Raw genomic sequence first — 16,868 nt, 5'->3', positions numbered from 1 at the left:
TGTAAATAAACTCTGGGCTTGCTCCCACTGGGTAGCTGGCCATCTAGGGATGGACTTCCAAAGAGTTCAGTATCCAGCAGCTCCCCCTCAAGCGCCTACGTGGGAGCTGGTGTTTTAAAGATCTGGTCCCGCAGGTGAGTGCCATAGACCGCCAAGGTGTGGTTTGGGCATGGAGCTGGAGAGGCTGTTTGGGGATAAATTGTTGGTGGGGTGCTGTAGTTTACTACTCTTCACAATGGTAGAGCGCGAAGTCCGAGTTAATGCTTTCATTCACCCTACCAACCTGCCATTTACGTGTTCCTGCCCTGATGCTGTCATGTTCCATTCCCAGGAGCTGATTTTCATTGTCGTGTCCAAATCTGCATCTCTCTATTGCAAGTGGCTGTTATACATGTGGGACCAGGTCTCCCGCTGCACACAGTTCTCGCTCAGTGCAGCAGAGGGGCTGAGTCTCCCCGATTTTCTGCCTCGCTTGGGGAGCCGTGAGTCAGTGGAGGATAGATGGAGATCAGTATGCTCCATCCTCCCCTCCCCACCCAACATGCCCCTGTGCCGGGGGCTGCAGGAGTGGTAATGGGGCTGATCACACTGACTTTACCAGGGACTCCCACACACCGGATGAGAGAGAGCTCCGATACTATGGTGATGGGCAGCAGTGTCAAACCCTCATGTAGACAGAGCCAGACTCCATCCCCCTGGTGCCTACAGAGCAGTGTGGCAGCAAGCCTGGCCATGGATCCTTGCACACAGGGAAGTGAATCTGCGCTGAGTTACGCTTAGCCCATGTGCTGTGATAAACACACACAGAGAATGTGCACCAGGTTCTCTTCCGCGCCAGCAGCTCAAAAGGGCTGTACACTGGCCGGGCGTCTCCAGCTGAGGCGTGTGCTGGCTTTAAGGAGTCCCCAGTTGGTGTGGAGACAGCAGCCCTGGTAGAGAGTGTGAAGGGACCTTGGCTAGAGCACCACTGCACACTACATAGCTCCATGGAGGATACAGGCAGCTGGCATTGGTTAGAGCAGCCTTTCAGCTGCACTACATCAGGCCAGTGCAGAACCAGCTGTACGGTCCGGCAACCACCAGGGAGTCCCCCAAGCTGTGCTGAACAGGTGCTGGGTGCAGCAGGATATCTGGCCCCGTGTTCATCTTTCTGTTTTGATGCCGGCTTGTCACATGTGCTGTAATGTGCTATGGTCCCAGGTCATCCTGTGCTTCTCTCCTGTGGGTTCTACGCTGCGGGTACGTGCAAGGAAATTCCCTGCTGTGGTCAACTGCACGGCCATAGACTGGTTCCATGAGTGGCCTGAGGATGCTCTGGTGTCCGTCAGTGGCAGATTCTTGGAGGAAACGGAGGGAATTGAGGTGAGCAGTTGCCTGCTTGGCCTGAAGTGCTGTGGTCCCTAGCAGCTGGTGTCATGAACCAGTCTGATGGGCAACGAGTGAGTTGTCAGACAATCTCAGGGCCCTGGTTGCTTCGTCCTCCGCATGCTCAGGGGTATTTGGCCCAACAGCGAACGTGAGAACCCCTGAAAAGCTCCATTGCTGCTTTCCTTCTTCACTTTAGCTGAATTCAAGGCACTCAGATGCTGTGAAAACCTCAGGCTGTGAGCTGCACGCAGAGTTCACAGCATGAAGGAAAGGAGCAGCTGCAGCCTTCTTGCCAAGCACATATGCTGGATAAACCTTCTTCTCTCTCTTTTCTCCTTTGTCCCTGTCAAACACACACCCACAATACCCAGGGAAATCAAATATTTGAAAAAGTTAGGCCCTCTGCTAATGCACCAAAGGTTATCCGCAGACATACAGAATTTGAGGAATGCAAAAGTTAAGGACCTGAGTAATATTAATTGTGATAACTTAACTCATACTTTCAATGATTAGTCTGCTATTTAGTGTACAGCAATGCCGTGGGCAAGTTGGTGTTATTTTGCCTACCCTGGGTGTTGGTATTTAAATAAGTAACTTTCACATTACATGAAGGCAGAGGTTTGCATTGAATGTTTATAATGAGCCTGTATTTAGAAACGGGGTAACTGATTGCATGTATGGGTCCTATTGCAGCCAGAAGTCAAGATCTCCATTGGTCAATTTATGTCCTATGTCCACAAAACGGTAAATGAGATGTCCAAAGTCTACCTGGCCACTGAGCGGCGCTATAACTATACAACACCGAAAACCTTTCTGGAACTGATAAAACTTTACCAGAACTTGCTCTCTAAAAAGAGAAGAGAGCTCATTGCAAAAATTGACAGGTTGGAGAATGGCTTAATGAAACTTCAGAGTACTTCTTCCCAGGTACGTGTGCCCAGGGACACTTTCACCCATCCATTCCGATCCTGTTCTAGTTCTCTTCATCTTGGCAGAGACCAGAGTCAGTTACAGTAAATGGGCAGGGAGCCCATGTCTCAGATCCATCCCCATTCCGTGTGCTACTGCGAGTCCCACGGCTTTGTCCTCTATACTGGAAACACTGGGTGAGCAGTGACATCATTACTTGTGGTGGCCCTGAGAGCCCCATTCTGCCAGGGGCTGCACACACGTCACGACGACTGTCCCTGCCCCAGAGGGTTCACAGCCTTAATGTGTGATGAGAGACAACAGGTAAAGACAACAGATGCAGCAGGACTGGGAGGATGTGGAATGGTGAATGATCTGTTTGGTATAACTGAGCAGTGGTCATGGTGCTCCCCTTGCCTATTTCTGTCTCCTTTACGACTTGAAACCATCTTTTCTCTAAATAGTTCAAAAGCAACCATAGATACCAGGTGTTGCCTTCCTATGCCTAGCTGGTTTCCTTTGTCTGGGAGCAGACTGTTCCTATTTCTACTGTACTCTGTATAGGTTGAGGACCTAAAAGCCAAACTTGCTGTCCAAGAGCTGGAGCTGAAGCAGAAGAATGAGGATGCAGATAAACTGATCCAGGTAGTAGGTGTTGAAACTGAGAAAGTGAGCAAGGAGAAGATGATTGCTGATGAGGAGGAGCTGAAGGTTCAGGTCATTAACACGGTATGTTCACATCTCCCAGGACAACAGTGCATTTAGCTAAAGCTTCTCTCCTGCCATGGCACCACCACAAGAGGCTCCACGACTGGGGACATCAGCTACTGACTAACAGGGAAAGGTGCTCGGATGGGGAAGCCCAGGTGTGTGTTGAAGGAGTTTCAGCGCATCCCTGCTGCCAGCTGCCGTACTGCAACAGGGGAAATAAATCTGGAGAGGCAGAACAACTTTCCTTCCAAATTGATACTTAGTGACCAGGACCCTGAAGCCTTGGCTTGGTCCCCAGCCCAGTGAGCTACATGCATGCACCCCAGAAACAACAGGGGCTGTGAAGGTTCTTTTACATACCTAGCACTTACACCTCTTGCAGCTCACATTCTTCCCTAGACATCTACCGAGAAGTGTTGGTTATTACTGTACTTTGGGAAGGCCCCTAGGGGCCCAACCAGGTGAGAGCGAGCCCCTTTTGTACAGACAGCCAGTACCAGCCAGTCCCTGTCCCAAACGTCTCCCTATCCAAGAGGAGGATGGCGGTAGGGCGGGGGCGGGAGTAGGGAGGGGTCAGGTTCACAGGACCAGGAGCTCCATTATTCTGGATTCACCCTGTGCCCATGTTGTAGATAGAGAGTGTATGTGTTGGGGTTATTTTTATTGGAGATAAGCAACGGGGTAGCAGGCATCCCCGCCTGGCCCCTGCCTGGCCATCCCCAGCTGGCAGGGTTCTGTGGCAGCTCTTAGCCGTGAGCTGTGACTGGGAGGGAGAGAGCAGTGGCTTTACCGTTGGTGGGTGAGGTTGTTCCACCCGTAGGGGCAGCACAGGAGAAAGCACGGGGATACTTGGGGGAGAAAGGGATAAACTGGCATCCTTGAATAAGCTGCCATTCAGCTCAACATGCTCCCTCTGCCCGAAGTGTGAATCCCTCATTCTGTAGATAACTTGGGCCTCCCTCCCGCCAAGTGCCCTGCTTCTGACGAGCTCCGACAGAGCCATCTCCGTCCCTGTCCGGAGTTAGTGCTTGTGTGCGGGATGGCTTGACCGCCCTGCAGACTGAGGCAGGGCAGGGCAGCAGGGCCGTGGCAACTCAAGTTCTCCCACGCCACCCTGCTGGGCCTGTCCACACTGCTCGAGGGCTTTCCTCCCCGGGAACCATTCAAGCCCATCGAGCCTGAGCCCATCTTCTCAGAGGGCCAGCCAGGGGCAAGCTCACCCCAGCTGTGATGTGAAATGGGAACAAGACAGAGCCCAGCCCCCCCGCAGCCCTGCATTCACTGTTTGTATTGTTCCATCAGAACGTAACCGAAAAACAAAGAGCCTGTGAGACGGACTTGGCTAAAGCGGAACCTGCTCTATTAGCAGCACAAGAAGCTCTTGACACTCTCAATAAGGTAAATACTTGCCTGAGTGGGGTGGAAATTATTTCCCTAGTTAGTTTTTACCTTCTGGCTGGTAGGCAGGGGCATGCACAAGGGGGGGGAAGCAGGGCATGAGCCCCCCCAGTAATCATGAGGGACACAGTATTCCCCCTGCTCTGGGGCTGCGGTGGGGCCGGGGTCAGCAAGCTCCTCCCAGGGCCAGGGGTGAGGAGGAGGGGAGAGCGAGTTTCTGTGCACCCCACCTTCAAAAGGGGTGAAATTTAAATTCCTGTGTATGCCCCTGTTGGTGGGAACCAGACTAACTGGATTCAAAGCTTTGTTGAAAGCTAGACGTGTTACTTTCACTTTTCAGTACTCTCCACCCTGTGCAAAACTCATCAGTCTTTTCTGTTCTCCTTAGAACAACCTGACAGAGCTGAAGTCTTTTGGTTCACCTCCCGAAGCAGTGGTTAATGTCACAGCAGCTGTGATGATACTGACAGCTCCAGGGGGCAGGATACCAAAGGACAAAAGCTGGAAGGCAGCTAAAATCATGATGGGGAAAGTAGATTCTTTCCTGGATTCCTTAAAGAAGTTTGATAAAGAGCACATTCCTGAAGCCTGTCTGAAAGCATTTAAGTGAGTGAAATGTGTGCGAGAGCCCACTGAGGCAGGCCTTGAATGAAAATGGGGCGTCACATTTATTTGTCCCTGAGTGTTTGTCAATGCAGTCTCTGTGCACGGCTACACCCACTTCTTTGCAGTTGTCTTCACAGAACCATGCGCCATCACTAGAATCTCTCAGTCATGAGGCAGTTCTGGGACCAGAGCCAAAGGCATTAATGAAAACCAGGCCCTTGGTGGGTTAAACTGGGCACCCTAAATAGTGACTACTTTTAACCTGTCCAAGGCCCCAGAGGAGAATACAAGTCTTAACCCAGATTAGCCAACATCATCTGCTTTAATGCTATCTTGATTTGTATTCTCTCTTCAGGCCCTATCAGTCAGATCCAACCTTTGACCCAGAGTTCATACTCTCAAAGTCAACAGCTGCAGCAGGTCTGTGCTCCTGGTGTCTAAATATTGTTCGCTTCTATGAAGTCTACTGTGACGTCGCACCCAAGAGGCAGGCGCTAGAGGAAGCTAATGCAGAATTGGCAGAGGCACAAGATAAACTTGGTCACATTAAAAACAAGATTGCAGTAAGTGCATTTTGTTACTCTCACTGGCAAAATAATCCAACCACAAACTTGCTACCTGAGTCAATATCTCTGTTTAAATTGGTTGCCATCCATTGTTGGTAATAAATGGTTAAACTGTGGATCAGAGAATGAAGCCAAAGGTAAGCGAGACAGATTCCTAGAAGTCTGTGAAGTCCAGGTAGGAGAGACTTGCTTTGTAACTGATAACCATGGAGTCACAAGTGCATGCAGAGCTTTCTCCCTCCTCCTGTGTATCGTGTGGCGCTCTCAGGTTCCATATTTAATAGATAATTGCAAACATCTTGTTTTTAAAGGACCTAAATGCCAACTTGGCAACTCTAACAGCAGAATTTGAAAAGGCAACAGCTGAAAAAATCAAATGCCAACAAGAGGCTGATGCTACTAACAGAGTCATCACCTTAGCAAACAGGTACAGTGCCACTGTCAACACCCAGCTCATAACGCACTTCCCTGGCACTTGCCAAGACTGTTCAACCACCAATCTTCAATGTCAGCTGTTTAATTACCAGACCTGAGATTCTCTAACATCACCTCCTGGGGGAAGAAACTCTTTTGAATGGTACAAAAGACAAAGATGAATGCACTGAAAAATCCCTGATATGGGCATAATTTCAGTTGCCTCATTTAGGAATGGTCACTTGACATGAATATGTATCTTTAGTAATTGGTTTAATAGAATTAAAGTTTTGTCAGTATAATAGTCAACGTTTTCAGTCAATGATGTTCTTCCCATCAAGAGCTTTCTTTGTAACGCTGCCCAGTTACTATCCATTCCACAGGCCTTGGAAGCATCTCCCCCTGCTTATGCCATAATTACTCAAGACTTGTGCAAACAGTGGCAGTGCAAAACTAGTACTGTAGTGAATATTTTTATTTATCTATCTAAGAATATCAGTCACTGGGAAGCTCCATAAGCCACTGAGCCCTCTGGAGCCAGCATCTTGGAGCTGCAGCCCCAAAAATCTTTTTGGAGAGCTCACAAGGAAGTTTTTCAAATGGACAAATATGCAGAGCTTGTTGATATTTCCAGCCTCTGCAGTTACTCCTAGGAGACACTGTAAATTCTCCAGGCCAGGGCAGGACCACGTATCTACCTAAGGTCTGTGCAGGGCCATGGGGTGCCACAATTCAGTCACAATAATACACTTGTCTCCTTTGAAACGTCACCGCAGGCTTGTCGGAGGGTTAGCTTCGGAAAATGTTCGCTGGGCTGAGTCTGTGGAAAACTTCCGAGAGCAGGAGAAGACTTTGTGTGGAGATGTCCTGCTGATTTCAGCCTTTGTTTCGTATGTTGGCTATTTCACTAAGAAATACAGGACGGAGCTGATGGACAAGTACTGGATACCATACTTAAATGAGTTGAAGGTAAATCAGTCTAGCACAGATATAAAGCCCATGGCGTTTGTTTCATGCCACTGGGAAAAGCAGTGTACGCTGAGCATAGGGCTAGTATACAGTTTCTCACCCCCTTACGTTGTATTTGTGAAGATCCCACAAGGAGCTGTGATTTAGCCTGTGCCCGTGGCACCCTCTGATGGACTTGGGTACCGTGGGAATGCATTACCATGCATTTTAAAATGGACTCCAGCTGACATGGGGCACAGCTGCCTTACCTCAGAATGGTCTTGGTGTTTTAAAGGTTTCAGAGTAGCAACCGTGTTAGTTTGTATCCGCAAAAAAAGCAGGAGGACTTGTGGCACCTTAGAGACTAACACATTTATTAGAGCATAAGCTTTCGTGGGCCTTTACCTTGTTAAATAATTTAGTGCTCGGTAGTTTGAGATGAGCTAGAGAGAGTCTCACCTGCAACCCTAGATCAGCAGGTGCTTCAGAGATACCATTTGTGTTGCAGGTGCCAATTCCTGTTACACCAGGGTTGGATCCTTTGAGTCTTCTGACTGATGATGCGGATATCGCTACTTGGAATAACCAAGGGCTGCCCAGTGACCGCATGTCTACAGAAAATGCCACGATTCTGTGCAACACAGAGCGCTGGCCTCTCATTGTGGATGCCCAGTTACAAGGGGTCAAATGGATTAAAAACAAATATGGAGAAGAGCTGAAAGCAATCAGACTGGGACAGAGAAGGTTTGTTTGGGCACGCTGGTTCTTTACACAGCTGTCTAATCATTTGCCCTCTCAATACTCTGCAGAGCTCCGCTGCCGGAAAGACATGCCTTAACGATAAGACCAAGCAGGCAGCGCCCGGTCCAGCAGAACCCTCTCCTGTGACCTTATTTGTGCAAGGAGACCCCTGACTGGGTTTATTCTGAGAATCTTCAGTGCTTGTTTTATATATCAATTACTATCCTTTGTGCCATGTCCTCTGCAGAGCCTCACAGAGAGCACGTGGAGGCATGGGTCTCTGCTGTTCCACCATTCCAGAACCAAGGGTACCCTTGCCCCCACCCCCTCACTTCCTGAGCAGATGTGGAACCCAGTCTCCTCTCTGCTCCGGGATCTGAGCCTCGCCACAGATCTTCTCCCATCCTGCAGGAGGGAGGGGGGGTTGGCCCGTTGGCCTGTGTCTCAAGACGCCAGGTCCTCAGAGCACTTGGAGCACTCTGGATAGCAAGAGAAAGAAGTGTAAGGAAAACCAGGCCTCCAGTGCACTGACTGCCGGCTATGCCCCTGGCTGGCTATGTCCTGGTGCAGACAGCAGCCCTGGGCCATATGGGCTAGAGATAAGGGGCTGTTCAGATCTGAGCTGCTCAGTCCTTTGTCAGACCCTGTGCATCTGACCGTGCTGGGCCTCCCTGGTCAACGTAGTCTGAATGATTCATTGGATCCTGAGTCTGCCCGTGATGGGTCCCTTTGGATCCTCTATTTGAACAGGGCCTCTGGTTTCTTCAGCATGCATTGCTCTGTAGAGTTCTGCAGAGAACCGGGATTACCTTGGCAAGCCACCTTGGTGTGTGAGGGTCTGAAGGGTGCTGGTGCTCCTCTCTCTTCGCTTAGAGCTTTCTGGGGCCATGTTTGCATGGCTTAGGCTCTTCTCAAATGTGCCGCAGCTATCTGGATATCATTGAGCAAGCTATTTCAGATGGACACCCCCTGCTCATTGAGAACATCGGCGAGACGGTGGAGCCTGTGCTGGACCCTTTGCTAGGCAGGAACACCATCAAAAAGGGAAAGTAAGTGTATTCTCACTCCTCTTGACAAAGGAATTGGCACTTCAATCATAGAATCAGAGGGTTAGTTAGGACCGCAAGCATCATCAAGTGTGACCCCCTGCCAAGATGCAGCATTTGCTGTGTCTAAACCATCCAAGACAGATGGTTAGCAAGCCTCTTTGAAAATCCTCTGCTCTGAGCAGGTCAATTTTCAACCCACTGAAATGTGTTGGCAGATTGGGACCAGACCTTTCTGGGCAGAGATGTGACTCTCTGACCAGTTTTCCCTCCCTTTTTAACAACCCTTTCCTTGGGAGGATTTTCACTGTCCCTCTTATTGTGTTTTACCACAAACGCTAATTTTCTGGGCCACTGAGTGATATTTGGTTAAAGATTTTAGAGCAGAAGCCTTCACAGGTGCTTGGGCTGCACAATAAAGTGAAATAAACAACAAGATTTTTTTTGTTTTACACTAAATGGCAGATGCAGGTACATCCCCAACAGCGGGGCTTTCCTTGAGAACTACCCCAGTGACCGGCCTCCTGGTCCCTTCTCCCACTCCTGCTTCTTTGCCCCTCTCAAGTCCCTTCTCCAGGCTTGTCCATCACTCCATTCAACGCTCTCTGAAAACTCCCTCCTGCTGTCTGATGGATGGGGGGGGCAGTTAATAATTATTGACTAAGGGGGCTGTCTTAGCACCTGGTCCAAAACCCACTGACACCCGCAGGAATTTTCCCATTGACCTCAGTCACAGCCTGACTGAGTCACTGTTTGATGGGATTACTGTACCCTGGCCCTATCAGTTTCCAGCCCGCTCTTTGCTAGACTTTGTCTGAATGGAGACTATCAGGCTGGCATTTGCAAAGGAGTCTCAGGGAGCTAAATGCTCAAACCTAGCTGCAGTCCAACAGGAGTTGAGCACCTAACTCCCTCCAGCTGCTGGGACAATCCTAGTCCATCCTCTGCTGCAGAGCTGTGTATTTGTATGTGCTCCAGTAAAGTGGGGCTCAAAGTAACAAATCTCTCATAACTAGCAGTTAGGGCATTAGTAGGAGGGGTAGTGTCTGTGTTGGTTTGTTTAATGCCAAATGGTTTAGCACTTACCAAAAGTCACTTGTTTAATTAACTAAACAGATACATTAAGATAGGCGATAAAGAAGTGGAATACCATCCAGACTTCCGTTTGATTCTGCACACCAAATACTTTAACCCCCATTACAAGCCAGAGATGCAGGCTCAGTGCACTTTAATTAACTTCCTGGTAACCAGAGATGGACTGGAGGATCAGCTGTTGGCGGCAGTAGTTGCAAAAGAGAGACCAGATCTAGAGCAACTGAAGGTATCGATGCTATTACTAGAGAGAAGGTAGCATGGTAGAGCCTGCTGTAGCTTTACTTACAAACAGCGAAACACATGCTATTCCAGCCAGACCTACACTGTTCACAGAAAACTGATTGAGCCCTAATTAGGACTCACTGTCATCTATGCTGGGTACTTTCTCCGGTGCCAATAAAAGTGATAATATTCTGATATATTTGCTCCTTAAATTATAAATATTGGTGTGGGTCAGTCACAGCTATAACATGTGTAACAGTGATCGATAGACAACACATGATCTCCTAAAAATTATATCTAATAACTCTACCCCTTTGGAAAAAAGGAAGCACCATCAGGTCCATTTAACCTCAGCAATCCACAGTAGATGGTGGGGTACAATCATTTTTATTTTGATGCATTAAACTGACATCACTCTGGAGTTGCAACCCCGCCATAACGGGACAGGAGTGTCATTTCCCTGTCTGGTTCTCTATTAGGGTGACCAGATGTCCCGATTTTATAGGGACAATCCCGATATTTGGGGCTTTTTCTTATATGGGCACCTATTACCCCCCACACTCTGTCCCAATTTTTCATATTTGCTGTCTGGTCACCCTATTCTCTATGAAGGTTAGGATGCGTTAGAGTGTTATGATTTAAATATGAAGGGCCTGCCTCTCCCTTGTATGGCACTGTTACGATAGCGTGTCAGTGGCATTCTCATGTCATGATGCAGTTAGCAGGTCCAGCTAATATATTCTAAACAAAAGTGTAGAGTACGCTCTGAGAGAAAGGGTAGATGAGGTAATATCTTTTACCTTTTCCTATCCTAGGACCAACATGACTACAGCAACATTGTAAACACAGAATACATTCAGGCATTTCTTCAGTGACTTATACAGCTCATAACTACATTATAAACTAAACTGATATGCAAAAGAACATAAAACCAGCAATAGCCCCTGCTAACTGGTGCATTATTTCATTGGGCCTGTCAAGGGTCCCTAGTTTAAATCACTCCAAACTGATGCTATGAAAGCTTTAGTTGTAAATCCCTTGCTAATTAATTTTCCTCTTTTGTACATTGATGCTGTAGGCAAATCTCACAAAGAGTCAAAATGAATTTAAGATTTTCTTGAAAGAGCTGGAAGATTCTTTGCTTGCCCGCCTCTCTGCTGCATCAGGAAACTTCCTGGGAGACACTGCATTGGTGGAGAACCTAGAGACAACAAAGCGAACAGCCACGGAAATTGAGGAAAAAGTAAGAAAGCTGCCCCAAGACTCCTGGGGGTTACACTGTGGAACCAGTAGAGTTTCTTTTAGAAAATGAATTTGGTGTCCAACTCTGTCAAAGCAGGGGATAGGACTGGGAGACCCATTGTTTTCGAGGACATGCAAAGCTGCTGTAGTAACATTGTTTGTTTTTAAGGTGAGAGAAGCTAAAATTACAGAAATTAAAATTAATGAAGCTAGAGAAAACTACAGGCCAGCTGCAGAAAGGGCATCCTTGTTGTACTTTATACTGAATGACCTCAACAAAATTGACCCCATCTACCAGTTCTCATTAAAGGTAACTAACAAATATGGGGCAGACAGTAATATGTCACTGAATAGATTTTCAAAGAATTCACAAGGGTCATTGTTGCTACAATTCTGAGTGTTTTATTGAAAACAACAATCGAGGTACCCATCTCTAACCATTTCTGGCTAGGCATTCAACGTAGTCTTTGAGAAGGCCATCCAGCGAACTCTTCCAGCTGACGACGTGAAGCAGCGCGTGATAAACCTAACAGATGAGATCACCTACTCGGTCTTTGTGTACACTGCACGGGGACTCTTTGAGAGAGACAAACTCATTTTCATGGCCCAAGTTGCCTTTCAGGTAATATGGATAAACACACTGGACTCCAGTTAAAATTACTAGCTAATACAACTTTTCAGATATGTAATACACGGTGGTCTCTTATTCCTGGGGCAAAGCATGTGTCCCCGCATATTAGCCTTAATTATTATTCATATAATTTTGTCATGCAAACATTTATGTCAGAGCTGCAGGGAAAAAACTTATAGTCAGAGAAGTGTCATGGCCTGTGGGGAGGGGTTTTGGAGTGTGAGCCCACCTGCCCTGGCAGTTCCTGTCCCACAGGGCTGGGTCCAGCTCCTCACTCTGGGCGTTGTGACCCCTTGTGCTACGTCACCACACCAATCAAACTTGGCCCATCCGCCCCTCCATCTCCAGCTATGGAAGGGTGGAGATACTAAACTCCCGTGGCACTCTGACCACATGGCCTAGCTCTCCACTTCCAGAGCAGAGAGACAGGCCCGCAAGAGCCATCATTGCAAGGGTCACAGACTTTATTAAAATTCCAATTGCCATGAACACTGTGAGCTCCATGCCAAAATCGTAGCCTTAATAATAATCTTCTAGATGGTGTGTAAATGCACCCTGTTTTACAATCATGGCTCAGTCAGACATGCTCTCACCCAAAGAATTTACATCTTAAAGTTTGAGCCAAAATCCACTGAAGTCAGTGGAAGATTCCCCCAGGCTTCAGTGGACTTTGGTTCAGGCCCTGAGGCCTGTATCCTCTAGGATGCTTGAGAATGTGTTCAACTGCACTGAACCCAGGGCCCCAGTTCTACCAACACTTGGTGAGAGCAGAAGGGACTGTTATGATTGAGCCATAGTGATTCCTGCATCAAGCCCTTGTGTGGCACTCAGGTCCCACTGAAGAGAATGGCAAAATGCCTACTGACTTCAGTGGGGCCCGGGTTTCATCTCAAGGGAATGCTCAATAGTGGAGTAATCCCATTGCTCTCCAGAGAGCTAGCCAGGTAAGTGAGCGCTGAGTCCTGTAGTCAGCATGGGCAGGATTGGGCCCGCACATGTGGGGAGGGGCAGAGTTGAGATGCTGTGGGAGAACACAAGGTAGCAACTGTTCCTGGGAGAAGTGAGTTGGAGATGGGGAGAGTGCTTGGTGGGCTGCTCCAAGTGTGCGTGAGGGTGAAGCAAAGAGGAGGAGACTGGGGCAGGTGGGAGGGGGCTGTTCTGGTCAGAGCAACAGGAAAGGGGTGACCCTTATGGCTGCACTGGGTAGAGTAGCGGGGCAGAAGCAGGAAGGTGACAGACCCAGCCTGGCAGTAATGATCCCAATGGAATGCTAGTGCAGACAAAGCCACAGGGGTTCCTCCCTTCATTGTGGGCCCATCATTGGTCCCGGTGGGCTTGTCTTGGTGGGCAAAAGCCTTCTCCAGTGCTGCTGCTGTTATGCATTTTGTAACATTTACAGTGGCATCGCACCGAGAGGCCAGCCAGGTCCCTGCCCCATTGTGCGAGACTCTGTACAAACATAGTAAACATGGCCCTGCCCCCAAAGAGCCCCAACGCCAGAGCCTGAGGGGTCCAGCCCATTCCTCCAGGAGCCCGTGTGTCTGCACCGCTTCTGCAATGTCTATTTTCCCAGCACGTGTGAGCATAGGGCTTGTGACACAGAGCAGTTCAGCTGTTCAGAAATGGGTTATGTAACCTTGTGCATTGTAATCTCTGCTTTCTCATCAGGTTTTGTTAATGAAGAAAGAAGTGAACCCGGTTGAACTGGACTTTCTTTTGCGCTTTCCGTTCAAGGCTGGACTGACGTCCCCTGTGGATTTCTTACAATCTCAAGGATGGGGAGGAATTAAGGTGTGTCTGAAGAATGTAACACTGTACAAATTCTTCTGTTGTAAACACTACATAGAATAGCCTAAGACGTTGCACCATGGAAGTCCGTAAACCAGGCCACACAATTGTGAGGCCAGTAATATGCAGGTTGAAACAGGAGACAGGATAAGTTTGATAATGCTGGAGATTATTGGTTAAACTAACACCCTTGGGAGTTGTAGCTCTTAAAAATGCTCAAAAACAGTCACGTTATTGGAATATTTATCTAAAAATAATGTTGATTAGCTGATTATTTCATTAGAGGTTTTCTAATCACCAAAGTAGCCACCATAGCAGAAGGTGGCATGAGAAGCAGTCAGTTATGCAGCACTGTGTAATCCAGCATCACTTGGAAAGGCATCTTCAGGTTGGTATCATTTTAAAGCTAAGAAGCCAGGCTTAGAGGTGTTACTGAGCAGCGGCTAACGTCCCTTTTGTTTGTGAAAGTATCAGCGTTAAAATCAACATCGTTCATGGTTATTTGCCTGGCACCTGAGTTATGGATGTTGCCCAGTAGCTACACACAGCCACGCAGCAGCTCTCCGCTGCACTGTATGCCTTTGCTCCAGACAGGGACCTCCCATTGGCTTCAGTGGGCACGTGCTGTAGAGAGCCAGTGTCACTCTTAGAGAGTAAGGCAAGTCAGAGTCAGCAAATGGAAGAAGATCTAGAGGGAGAATAGGACGGTGTTAAAAAATACTGAGCCTGATGTTGAGAGTTTTAAAAAACACAAATATAATCCTTCCCTTTCTTGTGCCTACGCTGCCTCCCTGGCTGGGCCAGCACCACCAACTGTGCGCTTAGACACCTCTCTTCTATGCTTCAGACATGTCTATCTCTTAAACATTTCTCCTGCACATGCCACTATCAGCTGTCTCCAAAGATGGTCTCTGGCTAGAAGGAAGGTGACCATGGATCACCATTATCACAGTAGACCTGTCGTGTGCCTCTCATTTCTTGCATAATTGCATAGCCTAAACTGTTAGCATATTTTGGGTGCATCACGGAATCTCCACCTGCTCCATAAGAACCCCCAAGCCCCCACAACAGGAATCCAATGCTAGCCACATCTTACCCTCATTTTCTCAGGTGGCAGCAAATATCTGGATTATATCCGTGTTCCAGGGAGTATCTGAGTACTTTTATACTGAAAGCTCACAGCCTAGGTGTGATGCCACAGAAGGCTGTAGCCAGTGATTTTACACTTCATCACTTAAATTAACTTTAAATAAAAATAAAAGGCTACCAGGTGCTGGGCTAGAGCGTGTAACTGGCTACAGTTTGTAAGAAACACACAGCACTTGAGTCTGCTGTCAGCCACACCTGTGAAAAGCCACAATGCCTCCAGCAAGCCCATCCCACTGGGGCCACAGAGCAGGAGGGGCACTAGGACACAGAAGCAGCTGGCCCTTTTCTCATATATTTGAAGGTCCTCTCAGATATGGATGAGTTCAAGAATTTGGACAGCGATATTGAAGGTTCGGCAAAGCGATGGAAAAAATTTGTTGAGTCGGAGGCACCGGAGAAGGAAGTGTTCCCGAAGGAGTGGAAGAATAAATTAGCTCTGCAGAAGCTGTGTATGATGAGATGCATGAGGCCAGACAGAATGACCTATGCAGTCAGGTATTCTCTCCTGATCCTGCAGGGCCCTGTGCTGTCAAGAAGGGTCTTGGCATGCCTACACTGAATGATTCTGGAGAGGCATTTCATGCTGGTGCAGGAGAAATGGGACATGATGTAGCATGCAGCTGTGCAGTAACTGCACCTGCCTGCAGCATGGGGATGAGGCACAGAGCTGATGGCATGGGGCCTGTCGCCTGGTAATAGGATTCCAAAATGGCGTTTCAAAAAGGGGGTTCGTGGTTGTTAGTGCACTTGTGAAGAGCCAGCGTGTCCTGCGTATCGCCTCCTGTGGGACATGTGCCAAGAGACATCCAGCGTCAGGCACCCAGGCCACACCAGCGCCCTGTGGTGATCCTGAACATGTGGCACCAAGGCTACAAAAGAGCCATGTACCCCAACACCTCAGCTTCATCCTTTCTGCAGCCAGCTCTACTGGCAGAGACCTCCTCTATGCCCACTGCAATTCTAGGGCTTCCTACCCCACCCCGTGTGTATCTAGAGCAGACCCTTGCTGCAGGTGTTGTTCAACTAGAACTCCTCAAACACTCTCCTGGAGTGAAGCTGCCTGTTTGCCCCAGGCTCCCTGTCATCTCCGCCCTGGCAGAAGGCAATGCTGATGGGGCACACCGAAGGGAGGTATAAAGCCGTTGGAGGTGCGGAGCTATGGTGGGGATGGGAACACTCTTGCCTGTGCAAGTGTAACACTGACAGACACTGGTCATCGGCGGGTGGCATCGAACCTGGGGCCTCTGGATCTTAGTGCACGAGCCTCTACAGCATGAGCTAAAAGCCAGCGGGCTGTTCGCGAAGGCTGCAGAGCAGACTCATTCATCTCTCTCTAAGTGGTCTTGGTGCCACTAGATGGGACAGACCACCATACCCAGGAGGTGTGTGGGTTACACAAGCTACAGGTTCAAGGTGACAATGGTGTAGATCTGGCCCAGATACTTTCCTTAGAAAGCTCCAGGCATGTTGTGTAATCCAGTTTTTCTGTTATCAGCTCTTCTCTGGGATTTCCTTGCTCAGATTAAATTTTTGTGCATTATTTTGGTTTGCAACTCCACTCCCTGCCCTTAACACCTCCTGAGCCTTTGTAGGAATATTTTCAGTTTTCATACAGAACTTAAAGCCTATGCCCTGATCTGCCTTCGAGGCTAACTGTAGAAACACGTGGCCTAGCCCTGCAAGTTATTTGTAATAAATTGGATAAAAAGTCTGGGACTAATTTTGCATCAACTTCTTTTTCACAGAAACTTTGTGGAAGAGAAGATGGGAAGTAAGTTTGTAGAAGGCAGAAGTATTGAATTTTCTAAATCGTATGAAGAGAGCAGCCCATCCACTGCAATATTCTTTATCCTCTCTCCAGGGGTTGACCCACTGAAAGACGTAGAGGCACTGGGTAAGTCAAGAGTCCTCTTCACTAACAGTAGGGTCTGTGGCACGGTAGTCATGGAAGATGTTATCAATAAAGAGCAGACATTGCATAGGCATGCAATTTTCAGATTTATTTTTTTTAATTTTAATGTATTCCTGTGGATT

At 48.1% G+C, this 16,868-nt stretch overlaps 2 protein-coding genes across 6 annotated transcripts in view; one reads left to right on the top strand and one right to left on the bottom strand.

The window, feature by feature from the left end:
* The window catches only part of PGS1 (phosphatidylglycerophosphate synthase 1), a 94,711-nt gene that overhangs the window by 35,431 nt on the left and 42,412 nt on the right, over positions 1-16,868 (bottom strand). Inside the window, exon 10 of one of the 5 annotated variants that reach the window (XM_073310974.2) lies at positions 10,194-11,225. The exons of 1 other annotated variant lie outside the window; for it this stretch is intronic. Coding sequence is in view for 2 of the 4 variants with exons in the window: in XM_073310981.2 (XP_073167082.1) it covers positions 14,204-14,373 (170 nt within the window). In the remaining 2 variants the exon portion in view is untranslated. Of the gene's footprint in view, positions 1-10,193; positions 11,226-11,263; positions 14,374-16,868 lie in introns of those variants that run through there. 3 more of the 5 variants (XM_073310981.2, XM_073310980.1, XM_073310972.2) reach the window with 3 other exon arrangements.
* The window catches only part of DNAH17 (dynein axonemal heavy chain 17), a 103,649-nt gene that overhangs the window by 74,376 nt on the left and 12,405 nt on the right, over positions 1-16,868 (top strand). Inside the window, exons 56-72 of the mRNA XM_073310983.1 lie at positions 1,201-1,362; positions 2,062-2,295; positions 2,842-3,006; positions 4,291-4,386; positions 4,775-4,992; positions 5,348-5,555; positions 5,870-5,985; positions 6,749-6,941; positions 7,429-7,664; positions 8,588-8,710; positions 9,824-10,028; positions 11,103-11,267; positions 11,436-11,576; positions 11,718-11,888; positions 13,566-13,688; positions 15,136-15,329; positions 16,580-16,728. Coding sequence (XP_073167084.1) covers positions 1,201-1,362; positions 2,062-2,295; positions 2,842-3,006; positions 4,291-4,386; positions 4,775-4,992; positions 5,348-5,555; positions 5,870-5,985; positions 6,749-6,941; positions 7,429-7,664; positions 8,588-8,710; positions 9,824-10,028; positions 11,103-11,267; positions 11,436-11,576; positions 11,718-11,888; positions 13,566-13,688; positions 15,136-15,329; positions 16,580-16,728 — 2,899 coding nt within the window. The remainder of the gene's footprint in view (positions 1-1,200; positions 1,363-2,061; positions 2,296-2,841; positions 3,007-4,290; positions 4,387-4,774; positions 4,993-5,347; positions 5,556-5,869; positions 5,986-6,748; positions 6,942-7,428; positions 7,665-8,587; positions 8,711-9,823; positions 10,029-11,102; positions 11,268-11,435; positions 11,577-11,717; positions 11,889-13,565; positions 13,689-15,135; positions 15,330-16,579; positions 16,729-16,868) is intronic.

This window comes from Lepidochelys kempii, chromosome 14, assembly GCF_965140285.1.
Source record: "Lepidochelys kempii isolate rLepKem1 chromosome 14, rLepKem1.hap1, whole genome shotgun sequence".
Classification (NCBI taxonomy): domain Eukaryota; kingdom Metazoa; phylum Chordata; order Testudines; family Cheloniidae; genus Lepidochelys; species Lepidochelys kempii.
The sequence above is the reverse complement of the archived record's forward strand: the minus strand, read 5'-3'. Positions and strand labels throughout refer to the sequence as shown.